The sequence below is a fragment of the Simochromis diagramma genome, unplaced genomic scaffold (genome assembly GCF_900408965.1).
Source record: "Simochromis diagramma unplaced genomic scaffold, fSimDia1.1 OVJJ01000334.1, whole genome shotgun sequence".
Taxonomy (NCBI): domain Eukaryota; kingdom Metazoa; phylum Chordata; class Actinopteri; order Cichliformes; family Cichlidae; genus Simochromis; species Simochromis diagramma.
This window is the reverse complement of record NW_024386764.1, coordinates 5,904,431-5,921,028: the sequence shown is the minus strand read 5'-3', so window position 1 is coordinate 5,921,028 and position 16,598 is coordinate 5,904,431. Positions and strand designations below refer to the sequence as shown.

General features: G+C 41.2%; 1 protein-coding gene across 1 annotated transcript in view; it reads left to right on the top strand.

Moving 5' to 3' along the window:
- Positions 1-16,390, top strand: part of kdm4b (lysine (K)-specific demethylase 4B) — a 42,021-nt gene extending 25,631 nt beyond the window's left edge. The window contains exons 9-22 of the mRNA XM_040032952.1: positions 1,523-1,719; positions 1,797-2,044; positions 2,217-2,458; positions 2,878-2,998; positions 4,626-4,786; positions 4,917-5,115; positions 6,707-6,783; positions 7,113-7,168; positions 7,345-7,453; positions 10,253-10,441; positions 11,383-11,559; positions 12,029-12,148; positions 13,982-14,074; positions 14,190-16,390. Of these exons, the coding sequence (XP_039888886.1) occupies positions 1,523-1,719; positions 1,797-2,044; positions 2,217-2,458; positions 2,878-2,998; positions 4,626-4,786; positions 4,917-5,115; positions 6,707-6,783; positions 7,113-7,168; positions 7,345-7,453; positions 10,253-10,441; positions 11,383-11,559; positions 12,029-12,148; positions 13,982-14,074; positions 14,190-14,735 (2,535 nt within the window). The 3' untranslated portion in view covers positions 14,736-16,390. The remainder of the gene's footprint in view (positions 1-1,522; positions 1,720-1,796; positions 2,045-2,216; positions 2,459-2,877; positions 2,999-4,625; positions 4,787-4,916; positions 5,116-6,706; positions 6,784-7,112; positions 7,169-7,344; positions 7,454-10,252; positions 10,442-11,382; positions 11,560-12,028; positions 12,149-13,981; positions 14,075-14,189) is intronic.
- Positions 16,391-16,598: the final 208 nt, after the last annotated feature.

Below are 16,598 nucleotides of genomic sequence, written 5' to 3'. Positions count from 1 at the left end.
CTTTAGCAGTGAGGAATGCACATTTTGCTAGGTACAATCAGGGTAAGAACAATATTTATCTCGGTGGCTGTTTTTTGATGGGGTTTTTTTGTTAGTCACGTCCTGTTCCCAGTAAAAGTTTCATTGTGGTAAAAATCAGGTGTTCCCATGCTTGCACTTGCACCCCCTCTTTTTTTTGCCCTCCCATTCCCCATTCCATCACCAACACAGTATTTTAATGTCTCTGTCTGTCAAGTGGTGTCTAGATGAGATGTAGGCTGGAAATTGTTTTGCTGTGGAGGTGTGGGCTGTTGTGTTTCTAGTAATTGAGCACAAGGCTGTCAATACAGATCAGGAAATAAAAGGATTTGAAAGAAACACAGCAAGCGAGGCACAAAAAATATCTTCATATGTCTCCTTCCTCTTCTTTTTTTCCCTTTCATTACACCACCCTCCATTTGTTTCCTGTATTTCAAAACTTCATTTTGATGTCCATGCCATTTTTCACTCCTGCACCACTGCAGTTTTTTAATGCAACAGTTCCCCTCTCTAGTAAGCTCAATGATTCAATAGTTCTGATGACTCAATGGTTCTGTCTCGTGCCGTATTTTGGTCATTATCATGTTTTAAGGTATCTCAGGTCAGTGGTTTATGTACAACACCATAGTGGAACAGCTGGTTGTTTACTGTATATTTAAAGCCTGTTTGTCAGGTGTGGCCTTTGTCACACAGGCCTAGAGACCTGCCGGCAACTGTCTGGCAACCACTGGTCGACAGGGAAAAGTGTGGATCCTGTAACTGGTGAGTGGCTGCTGGAGGTTGCTCGTAGTCCCTAAGGCATTGTCCTGCACTGAAAACCTCCTGACAACTACTTTGATTGCTATCATTGTGCTTACCAGATTGCATGGGAGATATGTCTGCAAACAAAGTTGTGAAAAGTGAGGAAATGCCATTGTTTGCAGACAAATTGGCATCTTTCATGGAAATTATGAGTGCTATTAACCAAATTTTTTTTTGGTACAGCACCATCTTTGTGACCGATCCTCTACACAACCACTTGCTAACAGGTTGGGGTCTATACATTTTTCCATAGAAAATAAAGGTTGCCGGGAGATCGCCACCTGCAGATCTCTAGGCCTGTGTACCTGTGACCATTAAAAGCAAGTTAGGTCACTTTGTAGCTGTATTGGTAATCCTGATGTCCCTTTTTGATGCTCGTGTGTGTAAATTAACTTTGTTTGTGGTCACTGTGACATAAAATATGCATGCCTTTTGAGTCAACAGTCAAATTGGATATAATGTACTTAAAAGGTTTGCCGCCTTCTCCCCAAAAAAAGGTTTTAACAAACATTTTTTCCTCCAGAAGCTAAAACTTTACAACCATCTTTGCTCTTACAGATTAGATTCAATTCAGCATTGTTTGGGTGCCTTCTCTCTCTCTCTTAGACTGTCTCTGGTTTTAGTAACTTACAGAGAGGGAAGTAAGAGATTTTTACAAAAGGTATTCCCTACTCTAATGTAGAGCCTTGTCTTTTCTCTCCAGTGTTCCTGCCGGAAGGACATGGTGAAGATCTCCATGGATGTGTTTGTGCGCTGCCTGCAACCCGAGCGCTATGACCTGTGGAAGCAGGGTAAAGACACAACGGTGCTGGACCACCTGAAGCCCACAGAGCTCACCAGCCCTGAGCTGGAGAGCTGGAGGGAGCATCGCGTCGCCCAACGGGCAAACCTCCTGCGAAGGTTTGTATTATGAAATTCTTCATGTGTTCAAAAGTAAATATGAGGGTTTTACTTAGCTGTCTATCTAACTATGACAGGGCCATGCAGAAGATGAAGCAATTCCGTCGTCTGAAGCTCGAGGAGGTGAAAGTCCTGGCAGAGGAAGGCATTGAGCTGAATGCTGTCGAGTATCAGCGTCAGGTTGAGGAGCGTGAGGCTCAGCGTAAGAAGGAGAAGGAAGCACGTCTTGCCCGAGAGGCCATGATAACTTTGGAAGCCCTGGAGCGTGAGGAGCAGCAGGCTGCTGAGGCCGCCGCTAAAGTAGTAGAGACTCCAGCTGCAGAGGGTGAGGCAGATATGAAAGCATTTCTTTCAGTTCTATCCTCAGTGATAGAATCTTCCACTTTAAAAAGTCATTACTCAGTCCACACGGTAGTTTTAACCTCATTGCCTCATACAGACATTTTTAATGAGCCAGTAGCACTTCTCACTTTATCTCCTCATCTGTTATTTTCCAGGACAAGAACAAGAAACCAAACCACAGAACTTGACAGACGACATTGAGAAAAAGAAGCAGAGAAAGCCGAAGAAGATCTCCAGTGGCCAAAATGCCATCACTGGATTCGAGGAAGCGTTTAAGCAGTTTGCTACATCTGACGACAAGAATTCAAAAAGGGACACGGCTCGTCATCTAGACACTTTGTCCCCGAGACACAGCGACATCTTAGCAGACAACAAGATGGATGTGAGTGCCACCCAGGTGAGTCCGATCTTGACTGAAAGTCAATAGATTTGTCCTTTACTCTGTCAGACAGGTTAGCTCTTTAAGCGTTTGTAATCCCCACTTGGTGGCAGTTTAATACTTTATTTGCTGTGAGCTTACATCACAATAGAGTAGACTCTGAATTGGCTAATAAAACACAAGCTAATTAAATCTAAAAAAAAAATCCACAAATATTTGCTGTAATAATCCACAAATGTAGGAAAAAATGTTTTTGCAGCTGTAGTCATTATTTGTTTTTCCATTTACTTTTTATCCATTCTGAAAAACAGCAGTTTATTAAATTAATATCAAGTTTGAACATGTTCAAATTACTTTTTATTTGGAGATAAATATTTTAAGGTTAGACACATTGAACAAAAATAAGACACACACTTTTTAAAATTAATTTATTTTAGGCAACCTATCCCAAGAGGAAAATACCTACAGAAATAAAAAAGAGTCGCCGCCACCCCCTCAGCAAGCCACCCACGCGCTCCCCTCTGTCCATTGTCAAACAAGATCCAGCTAGCGACAAAGGTATGTGGATATCCGTCCTTCACTTCAGTTATTTATTGTAAATATTCTGCTATTAAAGTCTCAAACACTTGTTCAGAAACTTCTCTTGCAAGCTGCTAGTAGATCTACAATTTTATCTTCCTGGATGTCAGTTGAAACCTGTGCTGTGCTGTAATTGCTGTTTTCATGTAGACATGAATAAATTGTGGACAGAAAAACGGCAAATAATACAATAATATGTTTGATGTAAAGACCAGAGGGAGCCACAGAAGAAAAGAACAAAAACTGGATTTTCAGGAAACAGATTTGTTGTAGTTACTTCAGATTTGGCACAGGTGTCGTCTCTACGGCGTCGTGGTTTACACATTCCAGTGAAAGCTCCACAGTTTGATCCCAGGAGGAGGCACATATCCCCTGCGTCAGGAAGGGCATCCGGCATAAAAATCTGCCAAATCGAACACGCAGAGCTACCTGCTGTGGTGACCCACTGTGAATAAGGGAGCAGCCCAAAGTAGTTAGCACTTCAGCTTTGCAACAGATTTGTTTACTTGGACTCAGAGATGAACCAATTAGAATTTGAAGGGTGCCGCAAACCCACAAATTTAGACTGCATCATGAAATTTCACAAATATGTCAAGCATCACAAAGAGACGTGGCATGATGTTTATATATATATATATATTTTTTTTTTACCTAAATGGTAATTGGCCATCGTCACTATAATGGCGTAGTGTTCTACAAAAACACCTTTTTGGCCATAACACGGGAAGCAGGGAAGGAGAAATCTGAAATATTGTGAACATTTTCAGTGTTTGAATTGAAGTTGCTAGTCTTTGGAACCCATCTAATAAATTCCTAGTAGTCACTACATAAAAAGCATTATGAGTCTGGATAGACTGCACAGCCAAAAGTTCATCCAGCTCATGGTTTTCTTGTACATAAAACGAATAAGATACTATTGTTGTTGTTTTGTTGTTTGTTTTTCTTATTGATTCGGGGGAAGAAAAACAAGCAGGTCTGAAGCTCCCCATGGAGATAATGAAATCAAGACTACTCTCTCTTCAGTGTTTTTCCTTTCATTTTCTTACTGACACTTATTGATCAGGGGATCATGACTTCCAATTACCTGCTTTCAAAGTCACTTTGAGTTGGCAGCAGGGGACCCGACTTAGGGTATGTTCTTTAAAAGGGTGGGTGGGGTGACAAGGAGAAAAAGAAGACTTGTGGTGGAGGAGGGGAAGGGGAGGGGAAAAAAAACACTTAAATGGGAAGCTTGTGAAAATATCTTCCTGCCTTCGGTCCAGGTCTGACAAAGTGTTTGGATCAGTAGCTTCAAGGCATCACTTTAAAATTGATTCCTGACTCTGCACAGCATATTATTGATGTCAGTGCTGTTTGTGTTCATCAGCCAATTATATCAGGAGCGGTGTTGTTATTGTGCAGGACCAGAATGTGCTGTTCCCGTCTCTTGGCGAGAGCTCTCTTATGAAAAACATTCTGGAGCTTCTCTCAAAATGCTTGACGTGCATTTTAGAGAAAAATAAAAATCATTAGCGGTAACAAATCTCTCAACACGACTGCAGTATGTGTTATCCTCCCCAGCTCCGTCTAACAAGCACACTCATGCATTTGAATTCTTTACCCACAGATATGGCCTCCCCCATGCCAATGGATAGCGACATGAAGAAGCAGGAGCACCTGTGGCAGAATCACTCACCTAACTTCCTGGCAGAGAAAGCCTTCAATGCTGCAGTAGCTGCGCTCAAACCACACTGTGCTGTCTGCTCACTCTTCTGTCCGTACACAAAGGTAGGTACACGCCAGGCACATAGGAGTGGTTCATATAACAATGGCAGGTCAGACCCATTAGAACAGATATAAATAGTGGGCAACAAACTAACATTTAACTTGTCTTTTTTCCTGATCTTTCCAACCACAGAAAGATGTCTCCACTGATAACGAAACCCTGGGCGCTTCATTTCCCCGTCATGGCAGCTTGACTCGTCCACTGGTCCCAGAGATGTGCTTCAGCGTCGGAGCAGGAAACACGGAGCCACCACCCACCAACTATCACATTGGGGAGGATGGAACCAGCCTCCTGATCTGCTGTTCATCTTGCCAAATGCAGGTTCATGCTAGTAAGTATAAAACTGAAAAGATTTTGGCTGTGTTGGTTTAACATTGGGACACGAGCTCATTTGTTGTACCCTCTGTGTGATAGAGAGCTTACTAGTACACCTGGGGACATCTGTACTAGTTGATGTTTTATTAGATGAGCAATAAAAATAAATCTGATGGCAACACACTGCCTCTGTGCTAGTAATGAAAATTTAACACTGTTGTTGCAACAGAAAGCTTTCCAGCAAAGACAATTTTAATATGGCTTTTGATTAGAGCCAGTTAGCATTTGTATGCCCGCTGACACATCGGGTATCTAATGGACACAAGAATTTGGTCTTTTGACTCGATTTTCCACGTGCACATTCAATCAGTGGGTAAAACACAAATATGAAACTGTATAATAGATGTTAATCGTTGTAAAGTAAGAATCTGTAAGTGTGGAGACTTCTTTTCCCCCCTCAATACTTTGTAGATTTCAAATTCTTTTTCCTCTCTGTGTTGTCAAAGAGCTGAATTTGATCCAGTTCATCAGCATTTAATTCATAATGCGGAGAACGTCTGTTTTATAAATTAATGCCAACACGGACCAGCAAGTTTTACACATAAACTTCAGTCTATCTAGTGCTCACAACATTTTCTCACACCTGAGACCCCTGAGAATAGTTTCAGGAAAATGGGCAGAGGCACAGAGGATGAGACTTCAATACAGCGGTGCAATAGACTGCTCAATTCCCTGTTGCCAGACTCAGTGAAGCTTTCTAGTGTAACTCTTCTCAGCTCTGGTTAAACTGGCTAAGAGGCTGACAAAGGTCATGCAAAGGTGTCTCTAAAAACCAACACATCATACACTTCCCCAGCTCATATTTACCCTGCCTTTCCACTATATAGTTGACTTTTAACGGCATGTTGCTTCTGTCGAAGCGAAGCGTGAAAAGACAGGCAGCTTGTTAAGATTCTGTAAGACTGAGTCATCCCAGGAATCTCTCTGTGCGTGGCTCTTCTTTTTATTGCCAAATGTAAGGACGTCTATCTAGACTGAATATTTTTAGTAAAGTTTTATGCTGTAAACGATGCAGATGAACGCATTGACTCATCAAGTGTGTCGGTAATCAGCCCTTCCTGGAAATGTATGCATAAATGGATGTTTTGTGCCACATCACAACTTTGACCCTCCTCTCCTCGGTTCTTATTATCCAGTTCATTAGTTATCCAGGGACGAGTTTGACTCAGTCTGGGGAAACGGCGCAGATGTTCGTAAGAGAGCACGAAGCAGAACGAAATCCTGTCAAAACACCTTTGCTCCTCATTGTGCTGGAGTAGACATCTGCCTAAGAATCATTCACACATGTACAGGTGTTACATAAACCTGCATGCCCTTTTCTTCAGAAGCTTAAGCTGGAGATGGTGATGGGCTGAAAGTGTGAACAGAATGCTTAAAAACATGTTTGGTGAGAAGTAATTTGCAGAAATGTGTACAAAATCTGTTTAAAGAAATAGAAAAAAGGCGGTAATGTTGCCATGCGCTGTCATCACTGAATATCGATGCATTGAAATGACATGAAATGATGAAATGGATGAGCACAGTCAGTAGCATCTCTTCTCTAACAGGTTGTTATGGCGTGAAGCCTGACTCTGTTGGTGATTCCTGGATGTGCTCTAGGTGTGCAGCGGGAGCCTGGACAGTGGTGAGTAGTGGCTGCAAATGATCCAATCCCATCCCACCCCCACATAAAATAAAACCACTTCAGGAATAACAGTTATTCTCCAGAACTGCAGGTTTAGTTGAAAATGTTTATTAGATCTGACTTGAATTAGAGCCTCTGAGGACACGTTGACCCTACATCTCTTCTTCTAATGATTGCTGCTAGGCAACATGACATCAATCACAAGTCCAAACCAAGCTTTGTTTAGAAAAGACTGATTTGGCTAAGGTGTGGGAGGAACGGTGTCAATGTGTTCTCCGTTTCTATACTTAATCCTCTTTTTCTCTGTTCTCGTATTATCTTTTCTTAAGGAGTGCTGTCTTTGTAACTTGAGAGGGGGAGCTTTGAAGACTACCACAGACAACCGGTTAGTGCCACGTGTTTGAGCTGATGCAAATTCACAAATTACAAAAATAACAAATAATGGTTCATCAAGCTTATACTCAGAGCAAAATAAAGATTTTCATATAAAAAAATCCTACAGTGAATCTATATTTCCCTGTTTTGAATTTGTTCTCGCCAAACTATTCATTGCTTCACCAGGTGGGTTCACGTCATCTGTGCTATCGCCGTGGCTGAAGCTCGTTTCATTGATGCCATTGAGAGGGGGCCAGTGGACGTCAGCGCCGTCCCAGAAACCCGCAAGAATCTAGTAAGATCAGACGGTGACAAATAAGAGAGTTACATGTCTCTTTGTGTTGTTATGTAAAGTGAAACGGGCAGAGAGCTACTTTGAAATACATCCAAGATTGTTACCTAGTTTCTTTTTGGCGAAAGTTTATGCTTCTTAGTGTACATTGTGCACTGTAGCTGTTTTGCTTATACTGTTTAGGTGAATTTCAGGCTTTTTTTGTTTGAATGGATAGATTTTTTTTTTTTCCCTCCTCCTCCTTCTTTTTTGGAAGCCAGGGATGATATAGGGTAAAAACAGATGTGCTGAGGGGCATGGCTGAATAATCAGCTGTCATTTCTCGCTGTGCCAAACGAACTGCATCGATCTCGGGGGTAGCTCCCCTTCTCCATTCACCCGATCCTACTTCACAGGCAGCAGCAGTGCTTGCTGGTGCATTATCACAAATCTGCAAATAATGTCACCTCTTTCCCTCCCCTTCTCTCTGAATAATCTATCAAAGGACAAGCTGGGTGACATTTGCATCTGAGTGCTGTCTAAGCACGTTTCCTCAGTCTCTTCTTAAAAGACTGTGAGTGGAGAAGCTCTGCGGTCTAATGATTTGGATGACTGTGCTGATCAAATGTGAATACGCATGCTAGGAACCAGTTTATATTGCACTGTGATCAGCAATCAGTGTTTTCCCTCCCATCTTTGAACACTGAGTTTCCAGTGATGGAGAGATTTAAAACGCATTACTTTTGTCTTCGTTATTTTGGAATTTCTCAGGTAACACTGTTCAATTCCTCAGCTGATGCATCTTTTGCATATTGTGTGTAGAGGAACTGCGATTTTTTTTGCTCTTGTGAGAAAACCGTTTCAAGCTTAGAGCTGCAAGTCGCTTAAATAAAATGTATAAGCGTCTTTAATGACCTGCAAAACTTCAAACCAGGCATCGGCAACCAGGCTGGGATTTTTTTCACACACAACTATCACAAAGGTTTACAAAAATATGGCCTGAAAAAATTCTTTGCAATTCTTTGTGACAATGCCTTATTGATGCAAGGGGTTGGGGGAAGAATGGCAGCAGTCGCATTGGTCGCCACTCCTGTTGGCTAAGAATGGGAAACAGAGACTACACTTTGCAGTAGGTCACTGGACAGAAGATCTGAAAAATGTTGCCTGGTCTGGTGAGTCTTGATTTGTGCTGCCAACATTCAGATGGCAGGGTCAGAATTTGGTGCAAAGATGAAAGCATGGGTCCGTCCTCCCTTGTATCAATGGATCAGGCTGGTGGTAGTGTTGTAATGTTCGTGTGGGCCCCTTAGTCCCAGCTGAGCAGTTTAAACCCCACAGTCTGCCTGAGTATTGCCCCTTTATCACCACAGTGCACCCATCTTCTGATGGCTGCTTCCAGCAGAATAAAATACTATGTGGCAAAGCTGAGATCATCTCAAACTGGTTTCTTGAACATGACGGTGACCACTGTACTCAAATGTCCTCCACAGTCACAGATCTCACTCCAGGTGAGCATTTTTTGAATGTGACAGCAGATTCACATCATGGATGTGCAGCTGACAAATCTGCAGCAACTGTGTGATGCTGTCATTTCAGCAGGGACCAAAATCTGCAAGGATTGTTTCCAGCACCTTGTTGTATAATTATAATTTGCAAGCACCAATTTGTTCTAAAACACTGTGTGCAAAGATAATTTTGCTATGACCACATCAGAAATAAATAAATACAGTTAACAATGAGGTCATATAATTTGATCCCAAAGTCAGCTCAAAGATGGTTTTTCTTTAAAATTAATCTTCTCAATATTAATCTGCAATGCACTTTACATATAAATAAATCAAGCAGCTAATGTTTCTTGAGCTGCTGAGTTTCATCCTGTCCTCTGCTCTGGTGCCTACCTGCCTGGGGAAAACCTCACCAGCTGGCAAAGTAGCTGCCTTGCACCAGTAAAAACTGAAGTTTGACTTTTTAAATTTACTTTTTTATTGATTGGCCAAGCACCACATTACAGCTGCACATAAAGGAGGAGAAACAGGAAAAAAAAAAAGAAATTTTTTTTTTTCTTCTTTAAACTAGGGACTTCTTCTCTGCTGTTTGAACGATGCACGCATAAGAGCAGTCAGCACTGAGAGTTGTAAGACTTTAATTAAAATAATGGTTGTGGGTTTGCAGGGATCATGTGTTATATTAAATTGTCACAGAAAAGGCAAAGAGTTTGCAGACTGCTGGGAATTTCAGACCAGAATTAAGAGATCTGGAAGGAGAGAAGAGCAATGAGGCTAAACAAGTTATGGAAGATGCCAAAAGGGATGGAGGGAGGAAAAAATGAATTGGCATAAATGAACTGAGTGTCAGAGTGACAGTTCAGTTTTAAGACACAATTGTCACCACTGTACAGACACTCAGCCCAAAAGCGTGATAACGGGAAGACTGAAAACAGCCATTCTCTTAATGAGTGAAAACCTGTAAGAACACCAAACAGAATCAAAGATCAGACAGAAGAGAGTTCATGGTTTCATTGCTGGTTTCTCCACCATCTTTATTTCATGAGAGGTCCTACAATTACTGCAATTTCATGGCGTGCCAGGTTGTTCTGGAGGACTGGAGTAGTTGTTGCAGATGAATTGTTTTAATTATTTTAACCTTGTTGGAATTGTGAGGGTGAAATGTTAAGAGTTCACATTTAGTTTACTTTACTTCAGTTCAAACTTTTGGACAACTCTTTCCTTTGTCAGCATCAAAGGAGGCTTATATATAAATAAGCGGAGGAAGTTATAGGGGAATGGAGACGTAACAGAAGCTTTTTATTTGCTTTCATTGCAGAAGTGTGTGTTCTGCCATGGAAAGGTTGCTAATCAGAACCGCGGCGCCTGCATCCAGTGCACGTATGAGAACTGTGCAACGTCCTTCCACGTCACCTGTGCCCAAATTGCCGGAGTAGTCATGACACCTGCTGACTGGCCCTACGTGGTGTCTGTCACCTGCCACAAGCATAAAAAGGTCACTCCAAAGGTAAGTGCAAAACCAGGAAAATTGGTCAGTTATTAAAGCTGCAGATTTTAAAAAAGGTTTTGTAAAATTACGGTCAAAAGTCATATATTGAAATATTTTTCTGTTAATCATTCTTCAGGAATAGCTGTTTGATTTAAAAAGGAAAAAAAAAACAGTATATCTTTTTGTGTTTTTCTATAAACTGAATATAACGAGTGTTAGGCTTTGTTTTTTGCTTAAAAAATGTGTCGTGGAATTTTTTTTGTTTTGGGGGGTAAAAAGAAATCACACTGATGACGTGTAGAAGTCTCAAAAACGTTCAAAGCACACGTATCAAATATGATATTATTGGCTTTATAAGGGCCACACTGACTAGCATGTTGCACCATGTGGCACAGTGGGTTTTAAATGCACTGTCTGTATTTCTAAAGCACTGTTGGCATTTTTATTTCTGAAAATTCTTTGTTCAAAGGGCAAAATATATATGGAGACGTTTGCTGCCCTTTATTGCATCGATATTTAATGCTAAAAAAAATAGCATGTCTTATTTTTTGTGCTTGGTATTGAAATATGTTTAGAAAACAGTGTAATGATTGTGAAACTAACCCCAGGTGTGAGCGCTGTTTGGGTGTTGCACATCATTATACCCCGTTTCAGAAATCTGACCCTAAGTGGTTTAAAGTGACACACGAGGAGAAAAAGTCATAAAGACGACGGCCTAATTATAAGAGCTCCATAATGACAGACGAATAGGCTTCTGTTTGTAGAAATGTTCTCATGAAAAAGTTATGTATGAACTTGACTCGGAGTGTTTTTAACAAACACTTTGGTTTTACACTAAATACACTTTAAGCAAAAGGTTTCACTTTTTGGAATAATGACAGAACACACAGTGTGTTCCTGCTGAATGAAGCCACATATTTCCAATTAAACCCCCCCTTTTTTTTCTTTCTTTTCTTAAGCCTCGACCAACACCCAAAGGCCCACAAGAGCCAACCCTTGGGCAAAGGGTGATAGGTCGCAACGCCGACTCCTGGTATTACCACTGCACCGTCATTGGCATGGCCAGACAGACGTTCTACGAGGTCAACTTCGACGACGGCTCATACTGTGACAACTTGTACCCGGAAAACATAATAGTGAGTTCTCTCGGAGTCAAGGCAAACACCTACATGCGTGCAATCGACACGGGTTAAAAATAATCTCCTTTTTAAATAGCTGAAAGAAATATCCTAGCAACTGTTACATGCTTTTGTAACTTGAGAATCTGAACAAATGAAAACGTAATGACTGAATGTAAACTCGCATAACCTTTAATGAGTCAGTGCTGTAAGTTATGAACAAACATGACTTTTAATAACGTGAAATCTGCTGAGAAACTTGATCAAATTTAACTTTAAAATCAATTGTGTGTTACCTACCAGAACAAGCTGTTTGAATTGCAGAGAAATGAAAAAGTCAACCCACATTTAATAACAGCAACCAGATGAAAATGTTAGCCTCAGACTTTATTAACTAAATTCTTGTTTGTAAAATGTAACACGAAGATGTTTTGAGCACTTTTTTTTTTTTCTTTCTTTCTTTCGCTCATCCTTCCCGCTTCTTCAGAGTCATGACTGCCTGCGCAGTGGCCCTCCTGAAGTGGGAGAGCTTGTTGTGGTCGGCACACACGAAGGCAAAATCCTCAACGCTTACTTTGTCAAACCACATATCCACAAACTCTACCAGGTAAGAGAAGCACAACACGAGCCCTCACATCTGCTAGAGTTTGGAGCGTGTGTGGCTGTAGTTTGCATCATTCATAGATAAACTTGTGATGTTGTTTCTTAATAACTGAGTGCACAAGAAAATAAGTCGGATTTCTGAGATGCTGCTGTTCAAACACCTGCATTTAATCTCCTGTGTGTGTGTGTGTGTGTGTGTGTGTGTGTGTGTGTGTGTGTGTGTGTGTGTGTGTGTGTGTGTGTGTGTGTACACATGTTTAGACATTTATGAGGACAGAAAATTGGCATGCTACTATACTTGCAGGGACCAGCAGTCACTCATGCACAGTGCTGGTCCCCATGAGTTTGAAGGCATTTTTGACACTCAAAATGTGGTTTAAGTGTCAGGGTTACAATTAGGTTATGGTTAGGATTAGGCATAAATTTATTTATGGTTAGGGTACATGGCTTGGGGAAAGCATTATGTCAATGAGATGCCCTCACTAAGATATGAAAACGTGTGTGTGTGTGTGTGTGTGTGTGTGTAAATAAATGTATGTGTAAATGTATAAACCTTTCCAAGTCAAACCAGACCGTGAAAATCATCTCTAAATAAAGCTTTAAAGCTTGGCTGCAGCGCAAAAAAAATAGAAATCGACTGTTAGGTGAGGACCGTGAGCATGGGCATCATTTTCCATATTTTATCTGATGCTCTTCTGCAGCATGACTCAAAAGTGAGTGAACATGTGAACTTTGGGATGTTCTGTGTAATTGCTTTGCCACCCTCTGCTTTGGCTCTCAATTCTTGGAGATTCAGTGTGCAAGAAGCCAGGCGGCCCTTCTAGATTATGGTGGAGCGTTTTGACTCAGGCATTAAAAAATAAAAGTGGAGAGATCTCAAATTACTGCTACTTTAAGGGAAATTTATAGGGCAAAGCTGCAGAGCGCTTACAAAGTGGAAAATGTGGGATCGAAGACGATTGTTGGGACAAGAGCGAGCGCATCCTGAAATGTACTTGGACACAAACACATGGGAAAGTGAGGTTGTTTGATTTGAGCCATGATGCTGATTTTGGGAGTGCATCCATGAGAGCTCATCTGAGTGACTTGCAAATAAACAGTGTTTATGGGGAATGCATCCAGTCACTTCACTTTCGGAGTTTAAGGAACTCTTAAATGGCTGATCTAGGGTGGTTTATATTTACTGCAGATGTTTGCATCAGACACATGTTTACAGGGTTATAACATCTGTTAATACACCACCACAGACATCACATCATTTATTGCCACTTTTCCAAACCCCTCTTGACAGAATCATTCAGTTTTGTATCTTTCCACGCTCTTTTCATGTCTCCATGTTAACCCGCTGGCTGCAGCACCGAGAGCCCTCTCAGAGATGAGAGTACAGCTGTGATTAGCTAAAATCACGCCTCCACTTGATCACAGAGTCGGTGCCACAACCCTGACCTTGCTGTGCCTCCCCTTCGCGCCATATAAATATATATAATTTTTAAAAAATCTACATTTACATTTAAAGTGGTTAACTGAAGCTCTTATCCAGTCAGTGAGCAGCTTTAGGGGTCAGAGTCATGGTCAAGGACATTTTGACTGAAGCACATGGTTGTTGATGGAACCATTTGTTATGCCTGAGATCCAACCGGTGACTGTCTGGGTACAAGTTTTGAATTTTCAGTGTGCTTTATCAGTGATTTGTCCTTTTTTTGCCTCCTGGTTTAGCCTCTAATAATTTGTTATATTTTATTCATTTTTTAAAATCTGCCTGTGTGTCCTCTGCACTTATAGGTACAAATATTGAAAGGGTGGGTTGGTTAATCCATTGTGGGTGTTATCTGTCCAGGTTGAGTTTCAGGACCAGAGTCAGTTGATGGTCAAGCACTCGGAGATCTTTCAGCTGAACCAGGAATTACCCAAAAGGGTCAGAGCTCGACTGGTGAGTGTTTTACTCAAACTTTAAAATAAAACTAAATTAGCTGTAGATGAAACAACTGGTACTTGAAAAGTGATTTCTGTGTTCCCCATCTAAGTCTGTACCGGTCTGTTCTCAGGCGTTACCTGGAACACAGGAAGAGGTTCCCTCAGTGGACGAAGCCCGAGCAGTCAAACGGCGCCGCCTGACCGCGACTTTGCCCCCTCCAGGCCCCCCCTCTGCCAATATCCCCATGGAAACAACCAACGCAACCCCTTGCCCTCAAACTAAAGCTCCAGTAACAAAGCCAGCACCAGAAAATCACAGTATTGGTACACAGCCAACCTCACAACCTCTGTCCCAGCCCCCAATGACCCAGCAGGATGCTCCTGCCCCAGCTAGCGGTATTCAAATGGACGCTGAGACCCCAATGGACATCGACGTTGCCCTCACCGATCCTTTAACAGGGTCACCTCTCACATCGGATCCCCTCTTGAGTTCAGAGTCTGTCCCTTTTCAGTCCACCTTAAACTCTAAGCCCCTGCTGTCTGCCCCGTCCCTGCCTTCCCTTCCGGCTCAGCACATGTCCGACAGCTACACGCCCAGCAGCGGCTACGTCTCCTATATGAAGACACTCCTCCATTCTCATTTTCCTCAGGAAGATGGCCCAGAACCCTTGTATTAAAACTCCACTATATTATTACTCAGCCGGTGGAGGCTGAGCCAATAGGAAGTAAGCTAATGGTGTTGGATTTTACTGAGTGCTGTATTAATGGACAACTTATATCCTCCACTGGCTCTGAGAGCTCAGAGTAGGAGCAGGAAAAGACACGGACATACGAGCACTCTTTTAATGCATGTTACTTTTCTATTTTTGAGTTAATGTGTCTGCAGTGGTGCTTTAGCCTGCTCTGAAGCAGCAGCTAAAGAGGACAAGGCTTTTTTTTAACATTAACATGTTGTGTCTTTTCTTTTTTTGTTTTCTTATTAAATACAGATTTCCTTTTTGTTCTCAGTCAGCTGCTGTGCTTTATTTTCCTCCATAATGGGATAAGTCTCTGGGTGGCATCAACCTCCATACCTCGTTGCATTAAATCATTAACAGCACACTCCCATTTTCTTTCTACAGGAAGCTAATTATTACGAGGGCCTCTCAGCTTTGGGGCCCCTGATGGACTTTAAACTCTCACTTCTTTTTTAAAAAAAAATAATGAAAAAAATTCAAATAACCAGCAACAAGATATCTATTTTTCAATCCAGCCACTCATGGCTCTGAAACTGTGTGGCGGAACAAAAGTATCACACTATCCATCTGCAGGATCTTTTCACGAGGGTGTTTTCTTGTTGGATCACAAGAGGTAAATGGAGAAATGGGGTTTAAAACACAAAACACACAAAAAAAGGAAGTGTATTGTAGCGGGAATTCAGTATTTAAATGTCTTAGTCAAATATTGAAAGAATTATTTGTAATAGAACAAACATGTTGAATGCAAACACTAGTAGACTTGTCTGCAGGATGCATTAAAATTTTGTGAAGATGTGTCACAGTAGTTAACAGATGTGAACTTTATGTATTGACGTCATTTGGCGGCTCCTCTTTTTACACCAAAACGTTCTCAGGGTTCCTACATGTGGGAAATAAATGATGTTTCAACATCCAAGTCTTCACGTTAAGAGCATACCCGATACACCTGCTTATTGTTATCTTCGCATTTGCTCCCGTTAAAGGTTCGTCTACTATACAGAGTGAGATCTGTTTACTTGTCACACTATCGCCTTTCGGCACACCAACTAGGCAGAAGAGTTCAGTCAGTTTTAAAGAAGGAAGGTTTGAAAAAAAGCACGTTATGTAGGAACCCTAAAATCAGGAAATATTCTACCCTTCTTGGTTTAAACTGTATGTATATATACAAATTAATATGGTAAAATGTTATCTGTTTTTCTATTACTGTACTGTATCTTTTCTGTGTTCATTTGCCGAACTGCATTCACGAACTTGGCCGATCTCAAATATTAATACTTTTAATTTTGGCAGGTTTATGCCAGCATATTACATGAGTTTGTACTGATAACTACGTGTGTTTTCTTTTGTTTGTTTTTGTTACTGTTTGTGCAACAGAGGTGCTACATATATAAAACTACTGATGAACTGACCCCCCTCCCTCCACAACACTGTCACCTTGTATATACCACAGGCCTTGTATTGTGAATCATATTTGTAAATGGCACGCTTTCCTTTTTCCCTTTTTCCTGTCACATGAAACAGATGTTTCTGTATCCAAATTAACTCCATGAAGAAAATTTGAATTCCTTGGGATTAAAGTTGGTTGTGAGTCGCCAGCTCTTCGTGATTTGTGCATTTGTAGAGAATTAAAGTATATTGTGGGTTAGACCAACTATTAAGATTAAACTGACGAGCTGCTAACACCTTCCAGTTATCAATTGTACTGTTTAAATATTGGGGGGGTCAATGTATATGCAAATATATTCACTGGTCACTTTATTAGTTACACTTGTAAATGCAAATATTTAATGAGCCGGTAAGTTC